At 40.2% G+C, this 13098-nt stretch overlaps 1 protein-coding gene across 1 annotated transcript in view; it reads right to left on the reverse strand.

Moving 5' to 3' along the window:
• Positions 1 to 13098, reverse strand: part of TDRD12 (tudor domain containing 12) — a gene marked incomplete at both ends in the record, with an annotated part of 80042 nt that overhangs the window by 46524 nt on the left and 20420 nt on the right. Inside the window, 3 exons of the mRNA XM_082676935.1 lie at positions 5004 to 5193; positions 10800 to 10885; positions 12199 to 12254. Coding sequence (XP_082533061.1) covers positions 5004 to 5193; positions 10800 to 10885; positions 12199 to 12254 — 332 coding nt within the window. The remainder of the gene's footprint in view (positions 1 to 5003; positions 5194 to 10799; positions 10886 to 12198; positions 12255 to 13098) is intronic.

Raw genomic sequence — 13098 nt, forward strand, 5'->3', positions numbered from 1 at the left:
AAGGCAAAGGAAACAAACAGTCTTTAATATATATAACCAAAAATAGAACTACCATATGATCCAGCAATTCCACTCCTGGGTATATATCCAAAGAAAACAAAAACACTCAGTTGAAAAGAAACATGCACCCCAATGTTCACAGCAGCATTATTCACAACAGTCAGGATACGGAAGCAACCTAAGTGTTCATAAACAGATGAATAAAGGAAGTGTGGTGTATATGTGTGTGTGTGTGTACATACATACACACACACACACACACACACATATACACACAATGGAATATTACTCAGCCATAAAAAGAATGAAAATTTGCCATCTGCAGCAACATGGATGGATTTATGCTTAGTGAAATAAGTTAGACAGGGAAAGACAAATACTATATTATATCACTTATATGTGGAATCTAAAAAAATAAAATTAGTGAACATAACAAAAAAGAAAGAGACTCACAGATACAGAGAACAAACTAGTGGTTATCAGTGGTGAGAGGGAAGTGGGGGGGGTACAAGAAAAAAGGTAGTGTATTAAGAGGTACAAACTACTACATAAAAAATAAATAAGCTACAAGGATATATTGTACAGCACAGGGAATACAGCCAATATTTTATAATTACTATAAATGGAGTATAAACTTTAAAACTTGTGAATCACTATGTTGTACACTAGAAACTTATATGTATTGTACATCAACTAACTATACCTCGATAAAAAAATTTACAGCTTAAAAAAAAGCTGAACTAGCTGTATTAATTTCAGACAGAGTAGACTTCAGAACAAGGAAAATTATGGATAGAAGCAGTATATAATAATAAAGGACCCAGGGACCTCCCTGGTGGTGCAGTGGTTAAGACTCTGTGCCCCCAGTGCAGGGGGGGGCTGGGGTTTGATCCCTGGTCAGGGAACTAGATCTCACATCCATGCAGCAACTAAGTTCACATGCCACAACTAAGCCTGTGTGCCACAACTAAGGAGCCCTTGAGCCACAACTAAGGAGCCCGCCTGCTGCAACTAAGAAGCCCTTGTGCCGCAACTAAGAAGCCCTTGAGCCACCACTAAGGAGCCCGCCTGCTGCAACTAAGACCCAGCGCAACCAAATAAATAAATAAATAAAATAATAAAGGACCCAATTCTTCAAAAAGACATTACAGACCTTAATGTGTATGTGCTTAACAACAGAGCATCAAAATATGTGAGGCAAAAACTGATAGAATTGCAAGGAGAAATAGATGAGAACACTGTTACAGTTGGAGACATCAACACCCCTCTATCAAAAATGAACAGATCCAGCAGGCAGAAAATCAGTTAAGAGTACATTTGAATTCAATAGCACCACCTATCAACTGGTCTTAATTGATATCTAGACTACTTCATCCTACAGCAGATTATACCTTCTTCTCAAGCTCAAATGGAACTTACACCAAGACAGACCACATAAAACACACCTAAATAAACTTAAAAGAACAGAAATTGTACAATGTATGCTCTCAGACCAGAACGGAATTAAACTAACTTAATAACAAAAGGATAGCTGGAAAATCCCAAAATACTTGGAGATTAAACAACACACTTCTAAATAATATAGAGATCAAGAAGAAATCAAGAGAAATTTTAAAACATTTTTACCTAAATGAAAATAAAAATACAACTTATCAAAATCTGTGGGATTCAGCAAAAGCAGTAAAGAGCAACTGATATCGTTAAATGTTTATATTAGAATAGAAGAAAAATTTTTAATTAATAATATAAGTTTCCACCTTGGGAAACTAGAAAAGAACAGCAAATTAAATGTAAAGTAAGCAGAAAAAGGAATAAAAATCAGAGCAAAAATCAATGTAATTGGAAACAGGAAATCATCTGCCACAATTGAGGATACTCTACAAAATAACTGGTCCATAATCTTTAAAAGTGTCACAGTCAGGAAAATCCAGGAAAGACTGATGACTGCTGCAGACCGAGGGAGACCGGGAATCGCACCAAGTGGTACTGAGCTGCATCTTTCTCCCACAAAGGAATTAGTGGGACAACCGGCAAAATTTCAATGGTAGCTGAGGGTTAGATGACCACAATGTATCACCGTTAATTTCTGATTTAGATGGGTTGTACTGTGAATATTTTTGAGAGTACCCTTATTTCTAAGAAAAACACACTCAAGTATTGGGGAGAGCTGGGGCGTTCCAGTCGGCAACTTATTCTCAAATGGTTTAGGATAACATCAAGTTCTCTGTAATGCTCTCCAACTTTTCTGGAAGTTTGTGATCATTTTAAATTAAAAGTTTTATTGAGAAAATGTAAGTAAACTCCGAGAAAACAGATTTTGATTCCTTTTCTGATGAATCCTAGAACAGTGCCTGACACACAGTAGGCGCTTCCTGAGTATCTGAGGACTGAAGATGTGTGGAACGGGAGTGCGAGAGCTAACCTGCCGCAGAAGTCAGGACAAGGTCTAGAATGCGTAAGCCTGGGCAGAGTAAAATAATCATAAATATTTTAAAACTTAAAGGTAACTGCCAAGATAAATAGCTAAGAAAAAATAAAAGGTTTACGTCTAGGGAGGGGCCTGGGTGAGAAGAAGCTGGACAAGAGAAAATTACTTTTCATTATAGCTTTTCCATACTATTTGACTGTTCAGCCAAGTATTGAAAAGTACTACACTTTGATTTTTGAAAAAAAGAAGGCAACTTCAAGGAGAAGTACCAAAACTTAATAAAAATATAATTGAAATAGCGCCTCACAATAATTAACAAGAAAAAGGAAATCTTTGCTTGAATAAGGAACATCTAATAATTTTGTTTCTTACATGATAATCCAGTCACATCTCACATTAGCTTTCTTTTGTTTACCATCAACCTCTTCCTTTTCAAAGATATGCAGAGTTCATTCCAACACTGATTGTAATAAAGAAAAGTAGGAAACAATTATTGCCCAGCAATCTGGGGCTACTGGAAATAATATGTCTATACAATGGAAAGCTGTACAGCGGTTAAACACGATCTAAGGGCCTGGTATTTTTCTTGCTCTTGTGGAAATGGAAAAAACACAGATGGAAATAACACATTCCCATTAGTAATGGGCTCCTTTCAGCAGAAATTCCCATCTGGGACCCCTACAGGAGGCACATCAGAATATGGGTGGGGGCCACATAGGCCAACATCCACCACACAAACTCTGCACAAGGAGAGCCCATCTGACCAACTCAGCAGGAGGGAATAAGGCCTCCCGGTGCCACACAGGAGGGAGTGGACTGACAGAGTCTCACCTCAGAGAGGTTATACTGGATGCATTTGACCTAGAAAGAAGTGAAAAACCACTACAAAGAGGTAGGTATAGTAGGATCCCATTTCTGTAAGAAACACCCTCATATCTGGAAAACTTTGAAAAAACAAACTGTAAAATTTTAATAAGTAGGTACATCAAAGGTGACAGGCTTTTTAAATTATCTGTATTTTTCTATGATGAACAACCTTACCAAGGTAATTTAAAAAATTTAAGGTGCATGGAATATTTTAGTTGACTAAAGTTTTAGTTTACTTGAGGTTTACAATGGATATATCTGAAATATCAACAGGTATACATTCACCCAATGTAAGAGTGATCACAGAGGAATCACCACAGGGAGTCAGCCATGCATCAGAGTGGCTGGCATGTTTCACTCTTGCCCAACAAATCCAATTCATTAAATACTTTGGGGATATGGAATTAAAGACTAGATATGTCTGATTTCATAAATGCCTCTTATTTTTTTTATAAATTTATTTATTTATTGCTAGCTGCGTTGGGTCATTGCTGCACGTGGGCTTTCTCTAGTTGCTGTGGGGGGGGGCTACTCTTCACTGTGGTGCGCGGGCTTCTCACTGCGGTGGCTTCTCTTGTTGTGGAGCACGGGCTCTAGGTGCACAGGCTTCAGTAGTTGTGGCTCACGGGCTCTAGAGCACAGGCTCAGTAGTTGTGGCTCGTGGGCTCTAGAGCGCAGGCTCAGTAGTTGTGGCGCACGGGCTTAGTTGTTCCGTGGTATGTGGGATCTTCCCGGACCAGGGCTCAAACCTGTGTCCCCCGCATTGTCAGGCGGATTCTTAACCACTGCGCCACCAGGGAAGCCCCCACCTCTTTCTTATTTCTATGTATCCTATTGCTTAAAGTAAAAATCAATCATAAATCCATATGTGTATTCTGAAGACAAATAATAATCACTGGCCTGTGGCTGGGCTGGAATAAATCAGTCCTACACATGAACAAGTGCCTGTTATGTTCTTTATGTTATGGTAAAATCCTATGGACTGCAAGGCGAATTACCTTTGTCAGCATCTACATCATAAATTGGTTCCACTAAATTAAGGGAAAAAGAGAGAGAATTACCACAGCCCTTCTAAACAACCCCTACAATCTTTAGATAGTTAAGAGTGTTCTTTTACATTGCCTATGAAATGGAGCAAAAGAGAACTCACCCAGGATCCTAGAGGTTGGCCCGAGGTCACCGACACCCTTGGGCCACGGATGCTGGAGAGACTTTGCCAGAAAAGTTAAACCACTTGACTCTGACAGAAAGAATACATTTCAGGGTTAAAGCATGAAATAAAACCCAAAACACAAAAGTGGATATAGAGAGAAACATTTGAAGTTGTTTCCATTGTCCGTGACTGAATCTTCTCATATTTTCATGCTAATAAATGGCTCTTTTTTAAAGTATCTAAAACAGTAAACAAAACCTTGTTTTGATAATATCTTTAAATTACGAACATATGGACTTCTGAAAATATAACTCCATGTTAATAAGAAATTGACAATAGTTTTTTATCCTGTTCTCATAAAAACAAACGGCAGCAGCTCTTTTAGAACCTCAAAACTTGTAACAAACTCACCAGGATTAAAATTCAAATATTAAATTCAGAGTCGAAGTCTCTGCCTCCATACGGGGAAAAGTCTGTACAACAATTTATATCAATACGCTAAGATTCCTATAAATAAGACAGTTTAAGAGAAACATACTGGTGAAATGCACTCACTTTCCATCCTTTGAGAATCTTCTCCTTGCAAAAACATTGGCCAAAGAGTAAGTGCTGGATTGAGTTTACTGGAAAAGGATGCTGACTTTATATTCAATCTTGGCTTCTCTAAAGAATCAAGGTTTTTATTCTCCGTGGGTGATACATAATAAGCGAAGTTCTTTGCAACCAGATCATCGTTCACACAAACCTGTATAATTTTAAACATTTCATGAATAAGACAAATATACTCAGGTGACTGTTCAGAAAATATGCCAAACTTAACCGAAAATTTCAATCTTCAGAAAAATTATTTTATAGAACATAATTTGATAGAAATTGATCTCTTGACTTCTGCTCTAGTAACAGTGAACTAGATACTTCTGACCAACCTTCCTGGCACAAAATGTAAAAAACGTCTACTTGAAAGTGCTTGAGAACTAACATGGCTTTGCCAGGTAAAGATCTGGGAAGAGGGTGAAGACAAAACACAAATCATAAAAGAAAAAACTGATAAATTAGATTTTATCAAAATTTTAAATTTCTGCTTTTCAAAAGATACTGCAAAGGGCAAACCACAGAAAAGGAGAAAATATTTTTAAATAATATATCTGGATGGACATGTATCCAGAATACATAAAGAACTCTCAAAACTGAATATAAAGAAAACAAAACCAATTTTAAAATGGACAAAAGATACTAATGAAAATAGTATGTATTGGCATAAAAACAGACACATAGATCAATGGAACAGAATAGACAGCCCAGAAATAAACCCACACATATATGGTCAATTAAATTATGAAAAAGGAGTCAATAATATATATTCCCAGTGTTGGGAAAACTGGACAGCCACGTGCAGAAGAATGAAACTGGACCACTTTCTTACACCATATACAAAAGCAAACTCAAAATGGATTAAAGACTTGAATATAAGATCTGAAACCATAAAACTCCTAGAAGAAAACACAGGTGATAAGCTCTTTGACACTGGTCTTGGAGATGATTTTTTGGATTTGACACCAAACGCAAAGGCAACAAAAGCAAAAATAAACCAGTGGGACTACATCAAACTAAAATGCTTCTGCACAGCAAAGGAAAGCACCAACAAAATGAAAAGACTCTTAATGAGAGAAAATATCTATAAGTCATTTGTCTGATAAGGGGTTAATATCCAAAATACATAAAGAACTCATACAACAACAACAGCAACAAACAAACAAACCCCCAAATAATCCAACTCAAAAATGGGCAGAGGATCTGAGGATCTGAATAGACTTTTTTCCAAAGAAGACATACGGATGGCCAACAGGTACAAGGAAAGATGCTCAATATCCCTAATAATCAGGGAAATGCAAATCAAAACCACAGTGAGGGGCTTTCCTGGTGGTGTAGTGGTTAGGAATCTGCCTGCCAATCTGTCCGCCTGCAGGGGACACAGGTTCGAGCCCTGGTCTGGGAAGATCCCACATGCTGTGGAGAAACTAAGCCCGTGCGCCACAACTAGAACCTGCACTCTAGAGCCTGTGAGCCACAACTACTGAAGCCCACACACCTAGAGCCTGTGCTCCACAACAAGAGAAGCCACCGCAGTGAGAAGACCACGCGCCGCAACGAAGAGTAGCCCCCACTCGCCACAACTAGAGAAAGCCCGCATGCAGCAACAAAAACCCAAGGCAACCAAAAATAAATAAATTAAATAAATAAATAAAAATACAGTGAGGTAACACTTCACATCTGTCAGAATGGCTGTTGTTAAAAGGAAACACCAAGTGTTGGCAAGTATGTGGAGAAAAAGGACCCCTTATGCACTGTTGGTGGGAATGTAAATCGGTATACCCTCTATGGAAAACAGCACGGAGATGCCTCTAGAAACTAAAAATAGAACTACCATACAATCTAGCAATTCCACTTCTGGCTATTTATCTGAAGAAAATGAAAACATTAACTTGAAAAGATACATGAATCCCCATGACCACTGCAACATTATTTACAATAGCCAAGTTAATGGAAATAATCTAAGCTTTCATGGGTGGATGAATGGATAAAGAAAGATGTGGTGTAAATGTAAAATAGATAGCTAGTGGGAAGCAGCCGCACAGCACAGGGAGATCAGCTTGGTGCTTTGTGACCACCTAGAGGGGTGGGATAGGGAGGGTGGCAGGGAGGGAGACCCAAGAGGGAAGAGATATGGGGACATATGTAAAACTGATTCACTTTGTTATAAAGCAGAAACTAACACACCATTGTAAAGCAATTATACTCCAATAAAGATGTTAAAAAAAATGTAGTGTATATACATATACCCAATGGAATATGATTTGGCCACAAAAAAGAACAAAATCTTTCCATTTGTGACAACACCTTAAGGACACTATGCTAAGTGAAATAAGCCAGAGAAAGACAAATGCTATATAATCTCCACTGGTATGTGGAATCTAAAACCAAAAGAAAACAAAATAAAAAAAAAAAAACCCCAAGCTCATAGATACAGAGAACAGATTGGTGGTTGCCAGAGCTGGGGTGGGGGAAAACGGGGGGAAGGTGATGAACTGGGTGAATGGAGTCAAAAGATGAAAACTTCCAATTATAAAATAAATAAGTCACGGGCATATAACGTACAGCATGGTGGCTATAGTTAGTAATATTGTATTGCACATTTGAAAGTTACTAAGAGTAAATCTTAAAAGTTCTCATCACCAGAAGAAAATTCTGTGACACGTGGTGATGGATGTTAACTAAACATTTTGCAATACGTATACACAAGTATTAAGTCATTGTATTGTACACTTGAAACTAATATAATGTTGTATGTCAATTATACCTCAATTTAAAAAAAGGAAAAAAAATGGGTAAAAGATCTGAATACTTCATCGAAGATATACGGATTGCAAACAGCATATGAAAAGATACTCAACATCGTAAGTCACTGGGGAAATGCAAATTTAAACTACAATGAGAGACCATGACACACCAATGAGAATGACCATAAAAGTAATGAAGAAGATGTGAAGGAACTTTAACTCTCATTGCTGATGGGACTGTAGAACGGTCAACCACTTTGGAAAACAATTTGGTAGGCTCTTAATACCTATACTATAACACTACCCAGAAGTGGGACTCCTAGGTATTTATTCAAGAAAAATGAAAGCACAGGTCCACATGAAGACTTGTACATGAATCTTCATAGAAGTTTCATTTGTAGTTGCCCCAAAGGGGCCACAACTTAAATGTCCATCAACAAGTGAATGGATAAACACACTGTAGTATATCCAGACAATGGAAGGATATTGACAATAAAAGGATCAACGTGGATGTATCTTAAAATAATTTTGTGTGAAAGAAAACAAGCAAAAAAAAAAAAAAGAGAGAGAGAGAGAGAGAACACGCTGGGACACATCCTTGTGCTTCCTTCGGGAGCTAGAAAAGGACTGTTGACCCCATTTTTTCTTTTCTGGCAATTATGACCTCATGCGTCCACTGTAAGTTCTCTCCGCTGAGCATGCCTCTGCTCTTTTAACACCCTGAGGAAAGCAAGTTGTCATCCGAACACAGCCATACACACAGAGAAAGAAAAGCAAGAAGAAAGAAGCAGGTCAGTGGAGAACTTGTTTAAAAGATGTTTCACAAGATGGGTCCTAGAGCCAACATTCTGGCATTTTTACCAAGCTGTAAAATAAGCAATGAAAAGTCACAGGCAAAATCAACAAGAATGTGGGGGAACCCAAAACACAACCCAAAGAGTAACAAATGAACCTTATTACAAATGAATAACACAATGACACTGAAGAGGGTAGGGAAGAAAAGAGCTAACCTAAGTAATTCTGCATCCAGGGCTGCATGCTCTAAGGCTAAAGACAAATTTCTTTTGCACAGGAATGTGGGTTAGCAAGTCTGAAATTACTCTATGTGAATACTAGAATTAATCAAGTAACTATACTGTAGCTAACGCAGGTTTCTTACTGTCAGAGACAGGTGTTAGGAATGAGGAGAGGGGAGGGGTAGAATGAACCCTGCAGCGCTGGATTGAAATTAGAGGTACCAGAGCTCTTAATATATATACAGATGGATAGATCTAGGAATAGACGTAAATGTTTGTGTAAGTGGGTTAACGTACATACATGTCTTTCCTATCTGTCTGCTGAGAGGGCCTGCAATCAATGACACCCCAGTAGTAATAATGAGCACACCTAGTGCCCTGATCTTAATATCAGAAGACCATTCTTCAATAAAAGGAACCACTTCTTGGAGAAGTGGTTGATTCTAGGGCTGGAAAAGGACAAAATTAGCCTTGGAGCATCCTGGGGTACCAGAAAGTAGGAGTTTTCAACTATAATGGGACACACAGAAAGGACACATCAGCCACTTTGAAGAAGCTCCTAACAACTAAATCTGCAACAACTTGAGCAGGAAAATAATGATAATGGTGGATTATATCCTCAGAGTAAAATAAATATCCAAAGAGTCTATACTAAGATAAATTATTGAATCAATTAATAAATGGGAAGAAGGGTCAGCTCTTCCTCATAGATTCCAGTTAAAAATGCAGAGGGCATGATGGAAATGGGCAAACACCACAGAAATAAGTTTTGCAGAGAAGAGTCATTGATGGCTATCTGCATGGTCTCAAAGTATCTCCCCGTAAGATACTTAATAATTTCAAAACGGAATAAACAGTAACTCTGTTGAGGAAAAACCTAGCAGACACCACCCTAACCAGGTGATCATGATTAAGATGACAAATAATAAAACATTATCAACATCATAACCCCCGCCCTGACGTACTGAGAAGGGCATCACTTCTGTAGCATTCTTGCTAAAAGCATGCAACACCTCAAGCTAATCATGAGAAAACATCAAATAAAGCCAAATTGAGTAACATTCTACAAAATAACTGGCCAGTACTCTTCAGAAGTGTCAAGGTCTTAAAAGAGGAGGAAAGACAGCTGTCACAGATTGGAGGAAACTAAGGAGACTGGACAGTCAGATGCAATGTGGGATCTGAGATCAGACCTGAAACCAGAGAGAGGAAATCAGTGGAAAAACCAGCAAAATTCAAATAAGGTCTGCAGATTTTTTTAAGTTATATTTTATCAGTGTAAATTTTCTGGTTTTAATCATTGTACTGCTTGTTTGTATGGTTAACATTAGGAGGACCCAGGTAAAGCACATACAAAAATCTCTGCACTATTTTGGCATCTCGTCTGTAAGTGTAAATTGTTCCAAAACAAAGTTTTAAAATAAATCCAGGTTTTAGATGCCCTCTGTGGGCCCTGAGCAGCCCTAGATCTGCAGCTCTACCCACCTCCGCACAAGGTACAGAGCTGCTGCATCCTCATACCACCCTTCATAAAGGGCAGCCAGCCAAAGGTGAACAGCTAATAACTGGGTGGAGGAAAGAGGGGGCTCACAGGTGAGGCCCACTTCCTTTCTACTTATGGTATCTGAATTCTTTACAGTGAGCATATGTCCATACAATGAGAAAATTATGGAAGGGAAAAAGCAGGGAACTAAAACCACACCAAATGTGTGTATTCAAGAAAATTACATCCTCTCGTAAGAAAATAACATTTCACACGCATCACTATAGGAATAATTTCTTGTCCATTACTCAATAAAATGCTGTCTAAATAAAATACTAAAGTAATTTTTTTAAGTAATTAAAAGAAGAAAAACAGACCTGGCTAACTTCTGATCTAAGCCAGACCTTGAAAGATTAAGAAAATTTATATGCTGTGTGAATGACACTGTTTTCCTAGGTGTGTACTGTTTTAATAAGCATTTTTAATAATATTTTAATACAATTCTTTCACTTACCTTTTCATTTTTTGTAGTTACATAAAGGTAAACCTCAAAAGTGTCTTCTTCCACAGCACACAATTTGGCTTCCACCTGGGTAGCTGCTAAACAGCATAAATCAAAACATAAAGTAGCTGATATTACAAGTATGCTTGAGGGACTTCCCTGGTGGCCCAGCGGTTAGGACTCCATGCTTCCACTGCAGGGGGTGCGGGTTCAGTCCCTGGTCAGGGAACTAAGATCCCACATGCCACACCGCAAGGCCAAAAAAAAAAAAAAAAAGTATGCTTTAAACAACTATGACTATTTCTCACCTGTTAATCTCTGCTAACCACTCACGATTACCCAGCGCCACAACATTCAACAGCCTCCTCCCGCAGAACGCGTCTGGCACTGGGCAAGGCAAGGTGCAGGCTCTCCCGGCACGAAGTCAGCCATGTGTCCTCTGTTCCCCTCAGCCCGCCATCCTCCTCCTGTCACCCTGTGACAGCACCTCGAGCACAGTTCTGGGCCCTCCCTTCTTTTCCAGTGACTCCCAAACCCACGTGCCCAGTCACAGTCTTTCACCTGAGTCCATTCCACCCCTCCAAATGTCCCAAAGAGCAGCTCCATGTAGCAGCTCCAAGCACTGTTATCGTTTTACAGGTGAGGAGGCTATGCGGACGTAGCAGGACGGTATTCAACCCAAGCACTCTGCCTCCTCCAAACCTGTGTCTCCCGGGCCCCCTGTGGGCTCACAAGGGCCCAAGCTACAAAATCAGAGGCGCCCCTCCCATTTCTCCCAGGTGCAACGCCTCTGCTTGCTCCTTTACCCGGACAGTGGGGCAGTGGAGGAGAGGGGCCAGCACCCCAGGCAATGCAAACTCACTACTCCTCAGAACAGCCCTGGAGTTGGGCACAGTTATTTGGCTCAGACGGCCAGGGGTTAGGACAGATGTCTCAAATGAGGGTCTGTCTTACAGCCAAGGATATAAAATAAAAAGAGCACACTAAAGAGGTGCTGAGACATCCTACACATCTTCATTAGCAATGACGGTGATCACAAAGTATCCATTTACTACCCCTTGCTTGCAGAAAAAAAGTTAGGCTTTTCATCAACTGTTGGTTCAATGAAATGCACGTAAATTTATTTTGCAGTGCTGCAGCTTCTATGCCAACTAAGAGACAGGCATTATTGTGTAAGGGTCCTCACCCACATAGCTCCTTCCTGATTTCACCTGTCAATTACGGATGCCCACATCCACCCCCAAAATTCCAGGGGTGCAGGGTCATTGTGACACTTGGGGTGGAAGAAGCTCCAGGTCACTTATGAACCCCGCAAAGGGGGTCAGACAGCTAAGCACGCACATCTCAAACCCTCTCATCAACAGAAGGCGTCAGTTCAGAGCAGGCGGCAGTGTTCATGCACTTGCCTCACCTTTTAGGATGTTCTGAAAGTACCGAATAGCTGCACTGTCCCACTTCTTGGCAGGTCTGGAACGGAGAAAAGAGGCAACCTCATTAAATAAAAAGCTGAGGTCAGTACGCTAACATCATTTAGTAAATTATACACTGGATGTTTCTGATATTACACGTTGAACATATGATGCAGGTAACGAGGGGTCTGGCTCTGGCCTGGGGGTGATGATCCCAGCTGCACCCCGCAGCAGACTTCTCTTCCATGCCCGCCTGTGCCAGTGCAGAGACTCGCTGAGAATGGGCCCCTTTCTGGGGCTTCCTGAGCTACTGTGCTCACCTCCACGGCATCATGTCCCAACACCATCGTCCCATTACCTGCAACACCCATCTCCCAGCCAGAACGCTAGCTTCCCAGGACAGGGACCCTGAGTTAGGATTGCTCAGCACAGGCTGGCACAGAGCGAGGGCCCCACACGTGTTGGTTAAACCAACATTCTGAAAGTGGCTGTGGGAAACGCAGCCACTACCGTCTCGTGGTACCCCTTTCACTGTGTCCCATTTCTCCCTATCATCTTGTCCTTTCCTATGTGTGATACTGTGATTTATGATAAGAAATATCTATTTTGTCATTGTCCCTGTTTCTGGCACAGAGTTCAGTGATGAGAGTGACAAGGTGACGAGTGGAAAGCACCAAGGTAACTTAAAAATGGGGGCTGGTTGCCAGGGGAACCAACCTTGTGATTAGAGGGTTGGAACTTTCAGTCCCACCACCCTGACCTCCAGGGAGGAGAAAGGGGCTGGAGGTTGAATCAATTGCCAATGGCCAAAGATTTAATCAATCACGGCTAGGTAATGAAGCCTCCATAAACACCAAAAAGGGCCTAGGCTGGGAGCTTCTGCGCTGGTGAACACGTGGAGA

This window comes from Grampus griseus, assembly GCF_964374135.1.
Source record: "Grampus griseus genome assembly, chromosome: 19".
Taxonomy (NCBI): Eukaryota; Metazoa; Chordata; class Mammalia; order Artiodactyla; family Delphinidae; genus Grampus; species Grampus griseus.